Raw genomic sequence first — 12989 nt, forward strand, 5'->3', positions numbered from 1 at the left:
TAGATGTTTTCCTTTCAACATACTTCTAACCATATTCATGATGGTTCTATTCTTTCTTTCTGCGACTCCATTCTGTTGTGGAGTGTAGGGTGAAACCACCTCATGCACAATCCCTTCTTTCACACATAATGTGTCGAAGTCTTTCGACACATATTCTATACTACTATCAGTCCTCAAAATCTTGATCTTTCGATTGCTCTGTCTTTCGACCATAGATTTAAACTTGGCAAATACCTCGATCACTTCACTTTTCTTCTGGATTAGGTAAGACCATAATTTTTGAATGAAATCATCTATGAATGTAACAAAGTATTTGTTACCTCCAATCGAATCCACCTGGAGAGGACCACATACATCAGAGTATATGACTTCAAGAATTGCCTTCGACTTGCTTCATGCATCCTTACTGAAGTTGTTCTTATGTTTCTTCGCCTACAAACATTCTCCACATACTTCATTTGGGATGTCAAAAATTTCTGGTAATCCTGAAACCATATTTCTTCTCTTCAAATCTCTGATATCTTTGAAATTGAGATGGCCAAGTCTATAATGCCATATCCATTCATCTCCGTTGGCTACTGTTTCAAGGCACTTATGCTCTGTCACATTTAGTTCAATCTTAAAGGTTATATTCTAAGACATTGGAGCCTTCAAGATCAACCTTCCATTTGAGTCGAGAACTCTCATCATCTTGTCTTCGATCGGCACCTTGTAGTTCTTTTTAACTAACTGCCCTATGCTGAGCAAATTGCTCTTCATGTCTTGTATGTACAACACATTTGAAATTACTGACCTCTTGCCATATTTCCTCATAATCATAACATCACCAACACCTTCGGCTACTAGAGTATTACCATTTGCAAATTTTACCATGTTCTTCAATGAGGGTTTTATGTTGACAAACCAAACTTTCCTTCTAGACATGTGTGATGAGCATCCTTAGTACAAGTACCACTGGTCCTTGAATCTTTCTTCATCTCTTGTTGTGACCATCAACAGCGTCTCTTCTTCTTCATGTTTCGCCAGCTTTGCATAAGTTTCTTGATTCTTTTGCTTTTCTGGACAATCACTAGAATAGTGATCATACTTCTGACAATTGTAACATTGAATGTGACTCTTGTCTGGCTTTTGACCACCGCCTCTTTCTCTACCTACAACACCACCTCTTTGGTTGCGTTAGTTCCAAGGTTTTCTCTTATTCAACCAGTTTCCTTCTTGCTGATTTCGACCAGTCAAATTGTTGTAGCCTTCTCTGCCTTTGTTGCCATTCCAGCTTCCTTTGTCTTTCCTTTCTTTTGCTGATTGCGTCTGTAAAGCCATATCACTCTTTGACTTTCCTACAGCTCTTTCAGCCATTCTTTGTTCATGAGATTCAAGCGTCCCTTGAAGCTCTTTCTTTGTTAGTTTTGACAAATCTTTCGACTCTTCTATGGCTACTACCATGTGGTCGAACTTTGGAGCCAACGACCTCAAGATCTTTCCAACAACATATCTTGATGTCAACACTTCTCCACATGCCTTCATTTGATTCACCAGTTCCGTAACCTTGGTGAAGAAATCAGTTATGCTTTCATTGTCTTCCATCTGAAGCAATTCATACGTCCTTTTATGAGTTTGTAATCTCACCTCTTTCACCTTCTCCGTGCCTCCAAACGATTTCTCCATAATTTCCCATGCTTCTTTCGCTGACTCTGCATCACTAACCTTTTCAAAATTATCTGCATCAACAAATTGATGAATTATAAAGAGAGATTTATAATCTTTCTTCTTCAATTTTTCATGTGCAATCTTTTCTTGATATGTCGCGTCTTCCGCAAGCGTTGCTACTCATTCCTTTACAAGATCTCAAAGATCTTGATAACATAACACAATTTTTATCTGCTTGCACCAATTTTCATAATTGTTGTTCTTGAAAATCGGAAGATTTGCTGGAAAATACCCGTTTGGATGATTCGTTGTCATGGTGATTTTCTTCCCACGAATCAATTAAACTGAAGCTCCTAATACCAGATGTTGGAAATCTGTCAAAATCTATGGAGAATTTCGATCAATCTTCATGAACAAGATTGTTATCACCCACACAATAACAATGAAAAGAGAAGAACAATGGAGAAAGAAATAGTGTAAAGAACGATGAAGGAGAAGAAGAATTATATTCTGCATAGTTTTTTTCTACCCGCAAACTGTGGAAAACTTCTTATTCACTTTACCACTGCAAAATATTGTGAATTACAAATGTTATGAATACTCTATTCACTTCATTATAAGAATAAGGGTTACTCCATCTATTTATAGATTTAGATTAACTTGGACCCCAAACCAAAGCCAAAAACTATAAAAGTCCAAAATAGCTAACACTACTAAAATAGACCTAAGTCGAAAGCCTGTGTGAAACAACATGCTTGACACTTCGACACACTAACACAACTCAACACCCTAGGTGATTTGGCACTTCCTTGTTCTGTCGAACAACCTGCTTCGACACAAAGAATTATAATTCAACAGTTGCTACCACCGTCTCTAAAAATCATATTTGCGAAAGTCATTTATGGATCTTTAGGATGGGGTTACCGATAGCCTGCTCTGATACAAAATGTAAGTATAAAATTTAATCTAAAAGGTGATGAATTATATTAATCGGTGTTGAGATAGTCTTTGAATAGTAAATCACGAGTCTTCTAGTAAATCAAGACAATATTTTCTTAGACATATTGATATGCCAATTCTTGAATGTGATACTTCAATGTCAAGAAAGTACTTTAACTCACCCAAATATTTGATCTTGAAGGAGTTATGCATAGTTGTTTTTATGGATTTGAACTCATCAAGATTGATACCAGTTATAATAAAATCATATACATAAAAATAACGGTTCTTGACAAATAACGGATGATCAGCATTTGCTTGTTTCTATTGGTGTTTTATGAGGAATTTTGTGAGTCTTTCGTACCATCTCTTGCTAACTTGTTTAAGAGCATAAAGGAATTTTACAATCTTACACACTTGATTGGGTTTAGTAGTAGCAACACTAAGAGGAACGGTCATGTAAATATCTTCTTGAATCTCATCATGTAATAATGTATTATTCACATCTAAATGGTGTAGGTGCCAATTATTAAGGGAAACCAATGCTATTACAGTATTAACACAAGTGAGTTTGGAAACTGACTAGTATCAGTATGTATCAAAATAACAAGACCTTCAATTTGGTTGTATCCTTTGGAAATTAATTTGGCTTTAAACATTTCAATTGAACCATCTAGATGCTTGATTTTGTATATCCAGCTGCAGCTAATTTGCTATTTTGAGTTAAATCTACAAGCTTCCATGTTCCTGAAGCGCAATGAGTTCAAGTTGTGTGGCTTGATTTGAACATTCAAACGTGTTGGCCTCAGCATATGACTTAGGTTCAATTGGCGAAGTTAAGGACATAGAATAATGTGCATGAGGTGTAGACATGTTATCATAAAAAATAAAATGAAATAGAGGATAAAGATTATTTTAAATGATTAATTCGTGACACTAGTAAAATTGTATATATATTGCGGCAAATAAGATGAATGATGTCTTACTCTTAAAAAAAATTGGTTGGTGTTTGTGGTTGATTTGACATTAGGTGGTTGGATCATAACTTGGCAACGATCAGCATTTAGATTTTCAGGTGGTTGAGTGCAATAAGAAGGTATAGATAATTATGGTGAAGTTGCTTGATAAGGAATGATATGTTATGTGATTGTATTTGAATTTGTGGTAATTTGAATTTTAAAAAGTAAATTACATTATTACCAATGAAAAAGTGGAATCTAAAATTTAAGTTATTAGAAATGATAGGAACTTATTCTAGAATAGAGGGTAAATTCATTGTTCTTCTTCTAACTTATTCTAGATCTAACTTTATTCTTTGTGAGATGTTAATTTCAATATTTTTTTCTAATCATTTATTTAGTCATATTTGTTTAAAATGTTTATGTTTATATCTTTCTTCCGAAAAAAAAAACTTATCTCTTCCTTTTACAGGTAAGAATTGCATTCGTTTTTTTTAAAGATAGGGTTCTATTGGCCCCAAAAAGTGGCATTGTTGACGTAAACGATGATAGCATATTCTCCTTAATTCTGGAAGATGGGAGAGTAAATATATTTGTTTATCTAATGAAGCTCTTTGTACATCTATAGTTTAAACACGTTGCAAGTTGAATTTTGATTTTTAAATATGACCATTTACTAGGTCAACAGACCTCCAAATATAGATATTTAATGTCTATGTTAGTAAACAAATATCTCAAATCTTGCACAAATATTATAATCCTCGCATGTGTCGTTTAATTTACATACGTTTTTTTGTAAATGAATTATAAGTACTAAATTATTTAAAATCCTATTTTTTGAAATAGTTTATATATAAAACTAAAATCCTATTTTTGGAACATTGGCTAGTGAATTGAATACCTCGTGGAAAACTTATTAGGGGTGTTCAAAAATATGGTTAACCAAACTATATATTTAAATTGAATTGCATTGCACCATAAAATAACTAAACCACTTAAATGGTTAATGAACTGAACCATTTAAATTAACCAATTATAATTCAGTTTAAAACTGGTTCATAACCAGTTTTCTTTTATAAATTGCTTTAATTATAATTTTTTTTAATAAAAAAAAAATTATTGATAGTGAAAAAAATGGAAATTAAAAATATTTATAATTATGAAAAGTAAAAAATATTTTATTGAAAATTAAAAATAAAATTATAAAAAAAAGATATAGTTTTTTTAGAAAAATCTGAAAATAAAATATTTTGTATTCCATAAAATAAAAAATAAATTTTTTCTGAAAATATTTTTTTTTATTCATTAAAAAAATATAATTTAATTTGAAATAAAAAAATCAGAAAAATAAAAAATTATTTCTTTATGAAATAAAAAATATCTGAAAAAATATTTATTTTTTAAAATAAATATTTCAGAATAAAATAATTTTTGTAGTGAAATTTTTTCCCAAAACTTTTGAAATATAAAAATAAAATATTTTTTTTTTATTTTTCCGAAAATAAAATTCGAAAAAAATTTATTCTAGATTTTTCCCTGAAAAAATTAAAATCAAAATTTAAAAAAAAAAAAAAATTTGCATGAAATTTTAAAAATATTTATTCCGATTTTTTTTCCAGAAAAATAAAATTTTTATTTAATTTTCATAAATAAAAGCTTTTATAAATAAAAGTTTTTTTAAAAAAAGTAAATATTTTCAAATATTATTATTTTTTTAAATTAATTGTTTTTTATAAAATTCAAAAAATTGATTTTAAAAGAGTTCAAATTATAAAATTGGTTTATAATTGCAAACTGATTATAAACTAGTTTATAGTTTTAAACTGAATTGAAACCATTTTAGCAATTAACTGCATTTATTTTAAAATGGTTATTATAAACTGAACTGAACTATGAACTATAAATGTGGTTTGGTTATGTGGTTTGGTTCAGTGCAGTTCATGAACCGCGAACACCCCTAAAACTTATCACACATTATTTTCCTACTGCATCATATAATCAGTTCGTGTTCGAAGCCATGGACTGCCTACCACTCTCGGCTACGAACGAGTACAGCATATTCTCCTGGTATTGCCCGCTTAAGATCGTAGCCTTTTTATTCAAGCTTTTGTCTTTTACTTTCCCCTTTATTAAAAATAACATAACCACTCTCAGTTTCTCATTCCAATATGATTGGAAGTTTTCAAAAAAAAATATGATTGAAAGTAGTTCTCTGTGTTACTAAAAATAGAGTTTCCAGTATGTGAGGCAGGACTGGCTCAAAATAAGCATAAAGACACCCTTATATGAGAAATGCACATCATTGAAATTATTTAGTCATAGCCAAAGATTAGGAATAGACATCAATATGACAAATGTAGATTCTTAAATTTATTCCTTTAAGTTTACTTAAAAGCATTGCTGTTAAAAATGTGTAAGCTCAGAAATACAATTGAAATAACCAGAGCTGAGAACCCAAGACCATAAATGATCCTAGAAACTGACCAAATAACTGTTTCAAAGCAAGAGAGGCTCGCACCTAAATGATGTACCAATAATATCTTTTACGGAGCAATGATATTAATAATCTAATGGAAGCCAGATTTCATACAAACAAATAAAAGAGTACATAAATTAGGCAGCATTGTAGTTCCAGAATAAAAATAGCAAATGTTGAACTAACTGTAAAGGTCATCTTCATCAGCTCCGCCAGCACTAGCAAAAGGATCAGCAGCAGCAGTGGCCGTACCACCAGCACTGGTGTCAGCAAACCTGAACTCGCTTCCAAACCCTCTTGATTGCTGCAAGGTTTGGGCAAATGCTTGGTACTTGCGGATATCAGCATCACTAACACTCCTGCGTGCGTACTTCATTGACTCTTCAAAATGTGCTGCTTTGATTTCAGCCACCTCATCATCTTCATTATCTTCTTCCATAGCCTCAGGGTTATCACTTCTCCTCCTTTCTCTTTCAATATCCTGCCCAGAAAAGTTAAGGAGGAAAATCAGTTCGACACTTAATCCAATTAAAAAATTCTACAGCCGTCATTAATCAAGGCACATTAGTGAATAGGAATGAGAAAAAGGTTTCTTAAAATGTACCTTCTCAATGTTCTCTCTTATAGCATACTTGCATGCACGCTGGCAAATTTCAGTAATATCAGCACCACTGAAGCCTTGAGTGTACTTGGCAAGAGCTCTAATGTCAACATCCTTTGCAATGGGGGATTTTCTCAAGGCAGCTTTGAATATCTGATGGCGTGAATCCTCATCTGGAAGGGGGATATAAATCAACTGGTCCAGACGTCCAGGTCGCAGTAGAGCAGGGTCTATAATGTCTGGTCGATTAGTGGCCCCAATGATAAACACAGTTTTCTTTGCCGACATTCCATCCATTTCTGTAAGCAGTTGATTCAAAACCCTGTCAGCAGCACCACCAGCATCTCCAGAACTACTGCCTCTCTGTAAGATAAGGCACACAACAGATTTAATTTAAACAGTTACGGAGAAGAAAGTTACAGGAGCATGTAAAGGCACACTAATTGGTCCTTCATTGTATTTTTTTTTATACTATTAAAGGCACATAAATATTTTAGAGCCCAAAAAACTGTCGGATGATATAACCACAGCTCAATATGGTACACACCTGAGTTGCAATAGAATCAAGTTCATCAAAGAATAGGACACATGGAGCAGATCCACGAGCTTTGTCAAAAATTTCCCTCACATTAGCCTCACTTTCTCCAAACCACATTGTAAGTAGCTCAGGACCTTTGATACTAATAAAGTTTGCTTGACATTCGTTGGCAATAGCTTTGGCCAAAAGGGTTTTACCACAACCAGGAGGACCATAGAACAGAACTCCTTTGGAGGGTGACATTCCAAACTTCTCGAATTTCTCAGGGTGTTCCACTGGATATTGAACAGTCTGCAAAAGAGAGAAACGGTATTAAAACCAGAAGCTGATGAGAAGAAATAAGTAATGCAATTCAATGCAAGAGATTGAGTTACCTCCTGGAGTTCTCTCTTAACATTTTCAAGACCACCGATATCTTCCCAGCTGCAATTGGGTACTTCAACAACCTGGTTCATTAGCAAAGACGAAGTTAGATATAAATCAGTTTAGGAAGGTCTAGTCTCAAAGATTAAGAGCACGGCAAGTTTATCATTGGTAAACAAAATACAGATATACTCCAATACTTACAGTTTCACGGAGAGCAGAGGGATTGCTTGATCCAAGTGCAGTATGGAAATGTTCATTAGTGACTGCCATTGAGTTTAATATCTCAGCATCAATGGTTTCATCCTCAAGGTCAATCACATCCATTTTCTCTCTGATACACTGAAGTGCAGCTTCGGTACACAAAGCAGCTAAATCAGCACCAACATAACCATGGGTTTCCTTAGCAATCTTTTCCAAATCAACCTGCAGATTAAACAGTAGAATATAAATTCAGATTACAGAATGTCAAAAAATCAGATCACAAAATGTCAAATCAAAATACAACTAAGGGGGGAGGATTCAATCTCACATCTTCTGAAAGCTTCATATTTTTTGTATGGATACGAAGAACCTCAAGACGTCCAACTTCATCTGGTACACCAATATCTATCTCCCGATCAAACCTTCCAAACCTCCGGAGAGCTGGGTCAATGCTATTGGGACGATTTGTTGCTCCCATAACAATAACATGAGCACGAGATTTAAGCCCGTCCATGAGAGTCAAGAGTTGAGAAACAATTCTCCGCTCAACTTCACCATTAGTCTTCTCCCTCTTTGGAGCAATGGAGTCTATCTCATCAATGAAGATGATTGAGGGTGCATTCTTCTCAGCTTCTTCAAATGCCTTCCTCAGATTACTTTCACTCTCACCAGCCAACTTTGACATGATCTCAGGGCCATTGATGCAGAAGAAGAATGCACCAGTTTCGTTAGCAACAGCTCGTGCAATTAATGTCTTACCAGATCCAGGAGGTCCATACAACAAAATCCCTTTGGGTGGCTTCACACCAATTGACTTGAATAACTGTGGATGCCTCAATGGCAGTTCCACCAGTTCTCGAATCTGAGCCATCTGCTTTCTAACACCACCAACATCATCATAACCAACCTCATCTAGTCTATTCTCATCTTCTCTTTTAATAGGCTCTCCTTCACAGAAGATCTCAGTGTCGGGCGCAACAACACAATACTCCTGAGGATCACATTCAATAACTTTGAATTCCACACTTCTCATACCTCCCCTCACAAGGAAGAAATCTCCCTTCCTAACTGGACGATAAGCCTCCAAGAAATAAGCTGCAAAAAAAAAACAGTGAGTATGCATACTAAATAACAATGCAAATAGAATTCATTGTGAAACATGTGTTAGTGAGCTAATCAAAGCCAATAAAAATAACACAACACAACTTAACTAGAATGAGGAGACTAGTTTATTCATATGCAAGTTAAGCATAAAGAAGCCAATATTTATTCATAAGTCATTCATTTTCAATTCTCACAAAATGAAAATCAAAAAAGTATCTTGACAGTGATTCAGCCAGTATCAAAAAATAAAACTTATCAGGTGCAGTGTTGTCTATTAAGTTTTCACTGGAAAAAAAACAGTTTGTACAAACTTCTATAGGCTGCGGGTTACAGCACCATTCAGCTATATGAAAACACTTTAAGATTATATTAATTAAAAAAAAAGTAGTAGAAATAAAAACCAACAATGTAACTCACGTTTTAAGTAGGCATCAAAGAGATTCCCGGTAACCCCTTCAATAGTATCATCCACAGGAAGAATGTGAACTCGCTTTCCATATTTGACATCAGGGCATTGATGAACAGAAACAACATCTCCAAGCCTAACCCTAAGATTGTTCCTCACAACCTTGTTCATTCTAATCTTTGGCTCATCACAGGTATCATCGGCAAGTGCAATACAAATTGTATCTTTCCTTTTCTTACCCTAATAAAGAACAAAACAAAAAAACAAAAATTCAACAAATCAAAAACCTAATCAACGAAAAAAAAGCTAGATCGTCTTACGAAAGATTCTAAGATTTTGCCCTAGGGTTTCTTCGGATTAGAATTATATTACCTTGATCAGAATGGTATCGCCGCGGAAAAGTTGAAGTTTCTCCATGGTTTCAGGGTGAAGTGCGACGACTGAGTTGTCGTCGTTGACGGCCTCATCGACAACAAGACGGTTTGGTGCCTTCTTCCGCTCTAAGATAGCTGTGCTGAAGTCGCGTTTGGTTCCTTTTCTGAAAACAACAAAAAACACACAAACAAATCAGATTCAATTACAATCGAAATCGAAACTCGAATGAGAAATCGAATATCAGAGAGATCTGAGAAGATGAAAAGTCTTACGAATCTGAGGATTCAGGTTGGTTAGCCATTGAAGAAGGCGAAGAGAATTGGGAATTTTGAGAGAGAAATTGAGATGTGAAAAAAGTGAAATAAGAATTGTAGTTAGAGAGGGTTTGGGTTGGTAGGTTTTATAGTGGATTTCGATTCGATGAAGTGAGGAGTTGGGTTAAGTGAGTCGGTTTCTTGTTACCGAAGAAAATCCAAAAAGATTTTTTCTTTAATTTTTATTTTTTTTTATAATATACAGATTTGATTTTTCACAACAACAAAAAATATTAGATTTGATATTTTGTTTTTAAAAAAAGTGAAATTTAAAGTAATAATAATGAAACTTCTCAAATTTTATTTATGAAACTTCTCAATTATAAAAGTAAAATATGACTAAAAGTAATTATAAAAAAGCATCTCATTAAAAATTAATTTATATTAAAAACCCATATAATTTAAAAAAATGATTGATCATATAGTTTAAATCTAATATGTGAGATTTCTTTTATTATGTATTTCGTTATAGAGTTAGAAATAGTTGAGGACGACGTGAAATTGGGTTCAGAAGCGGTGGAGTGTATTTTCGATACGATGGAACGGGACAGACCTACAAGGTTAACACCTAACATACAAGTCACTAAATGAATGATAAGTAGTTTGAGTGTGAGACTAAATAGAATACTTGGAATTGACATGTGCAAAGCTTTGAATATTCTAGATGGTTATAGATGTTTCCGCTTAAAATGGTGTTTCACGTGGATAACGTTCTGGTTATATCGAATAGTAGGAAGTTAGTTGAAGGTCGAAATTACTTGTGTCATACTCGAGCAAGGTCACATTTGTTCATCACGTCTTTCTTCACGGTGCTCATAATTGGGTCTTGATGTGCGGGCCTTGTGAGAAACCCAACCCTCGGGCATTTGTCTTTACTAGTTGGAACGAGGGTTTTATTGTGAGACTTCCAATCTAGTCCCATGTTAGATGGAAAGGGAAAGACTTGAGGCATATAGCATTAGGAACATGCGTATTGAATGTCTTCCTCGTAACTTGCAACCTTTTGTGGGAAGGTTTTGATGTGTGGATGTAGGCTTATTAGTAATAATGTTTTCTTATCTTATGGTACTTGAATGTTCTGAAAAGTTTGATGTGAGATCATATTGTCTCATTTTTCAACACCTGATGTCGTAAATTGTGCGGTTGTTTGAAGAATATATAAGGAGTTTTGGGGTAATTATCCATGTTTTTCATCATCTATGAGACTTCAAATCATTCTCTTGTTTTTTGTAGTCACCCTTCGTATTTGTTAACAGTTTCCATCGACCATTATTCTAACGTCTTTGCACATATCTCCCAGTGAACCTTACATCATGTAAACCTGGAGTCACTTTCTTTTTTATATTCATTTTACCTCCACTGGGGTTTCTTAGGAAGGTGGTGTTTGAGGATTTGTAGGAGTAATTGCGATCGAAAGTGGAAAGTTAGTTGGTAGCCTAGCCCTTATAGTGGTTGCCAGAGATTTTTTTCTTTGTTATGCCCTTGATAAATCTGAATACCATAGATGATTTTAAGCAGAAATGAAAGGTCCAAACTCACATTGAAACGCATCGTCGCACTTTTGGTTGTGACCCCACAGACAGTGAAGTAAGGTGGTGGTTGGAATATCATTTTTGTGCTTATACTTATGGTGGTTATTTTTTGTGTAACGTGGTAATTCTAAGATAGACAACTCTCTCCCAGGAACTCAGAACATGGTAGAAAACAGTTCAACTATGTGGGGGGACCAAGAAACGTTATATGACAGATTTGCCTTCACTAGTAAAGGTGTATGGATCATGTTTTCACTAAGATGTGTCACCCCTCTTCATGAATGTTTGTTTTCCTTTATCAATCTTCGTGTTCCTTTCAATGACTTTGAGGTGGGCATTTTGAATCACCTGAGAATTTCCCCCTCACAACTGCATTCGGTGAGTTGGGCTTATGTCAAAGTATTTCAATATTGATGCGAGTACAAGAAAAGTGTGTCATCATTGACACTCTATTTTCACCTTTTTAACCTTCAACTTCCTTATCTTGATTTAGCACAAGGTCAAAGCTTATTTTTGCTCAGGTAGAGCCAAAAGATGTTCGAGGTTTACTCTGATTGTGCGAAGAATTTCAAAGATCGGTACTATCTGGTTACTCCTCTTACTGAGGTGGCCTATACAAGTATGTGTGACATACAATTTGAGTCTCCCTTTAAATGTTTATATAGCCATTTTCTAGGCGAGGTTGGGTTATATCTCTACCTTATAGTAGACTTGTTCAAGAAGGAGACCTATATGAAAAGGAAATTGGTGGCCTTCTGGGAAAGTTTGGGTTTTGTCTACGGTGTCGGGCCTTTTGGAGCATTGTCAAAGAAACAAAAAATGGGCTCATAGAGACGCGCTTTGTAACATCTCGAACACGATAGTATACAGAACTACCATATTTTGAGTATTAAGACAGGTCTTAATACATACGAAAACATCTAAATGACATAAACAAATAAAAATCACATAGTTTATAACATGGTGCATACACATATAATATGTCTGGACAAAATACTAATTGTCCAAATACACAGCGGAATCAGCATAAACAACAAGGTCTTCAATGCTCCTCAAGTCATTTTGCCTTTTCCCTTGCCTGGTGCCTGCTCATCTGGAAAGTATTCAACAATAATGGGTGAGATATTATCATATCAATGGAGCCTTACTAAATCATAAGTCTTCTCGGTCAAATGTTTCTAAAACTATTCTAACTCTACTATGATTAACGCTCTCAGGTCAAATACATAAGAAAAGAAAAGGGTTTGAGACCTATTTGGCCTCATACAATGGGTGAATATCAATACACTAATGATTACATACCAAGTCCCATATAGAAGATGGCTAGCCTTTCATAACATTCCCCCGCCTACTAGCACTCTTGAAGTCTAGATTTGCATACTTGGAACTTCATATTAAGCCTTTCTTTCAGGGTCGGCTTTTCGATGCGACCTACCTCCGAGAATGGATTACCCTCCTACTTTCAAGGACAATCTTAGTATGCCAGTCAGTCTTAATATTCACCATATTTAGGTGTTTGATTTCTTGTGAA

At 34.6% G+C, this 12989-nt stretch overlaps 1 protein-coding gene across 1 annotated transcript; it reads right to left on the minus strand.

Moving 5' to 3' along the window:
- Positions 1-5893: 5893 nt before the first annotated feature.
- LOC127097378 (cell division control protein 48 homolog E) lies at positions 5894-10071 on the minus strand. Its single transcript, XM_051035875.1, has 9 exons — positions 9885-10071; positions 9610-9775; positions 9249-9477; positions 8056-8822; positions 7728-7949; positions 7535-7606; positions 7170-7451; positions 6626-6985; positions 5894-6502 (listed from the first exon to the last, which is right to left on the minus strand). Exons 1-9 carry the CDS (start codon positions 9911-9913, stop codon positions 6203-6205), a joined length of 2427 nt encoding a protein of 808 aa, XP_050891832.1. The 5' UTR covers positions 9914-10071; the 3' UTR covers positions 5894-6202.
- Between the last annotated feature and the right edge of the window lie 2918 nt (positions 10072-12989).

Source organism: Lathyrus oleraceus, chromosome 6 (assembly GCF_024323335.1).
Source record: "Lathyrus oleraceus cultivar Zhongwan6 chromosome 6, CAAS_Psat_ZW6_1.0, whole genome shotgun sequence".
Taxonomy (NCBI): Eukaryota; Viridiplantae; Streptophyta; class Magnoliopsida; order Fabales; family Fabaceae; genus Lathyrus; species Lathyrus oleraceus.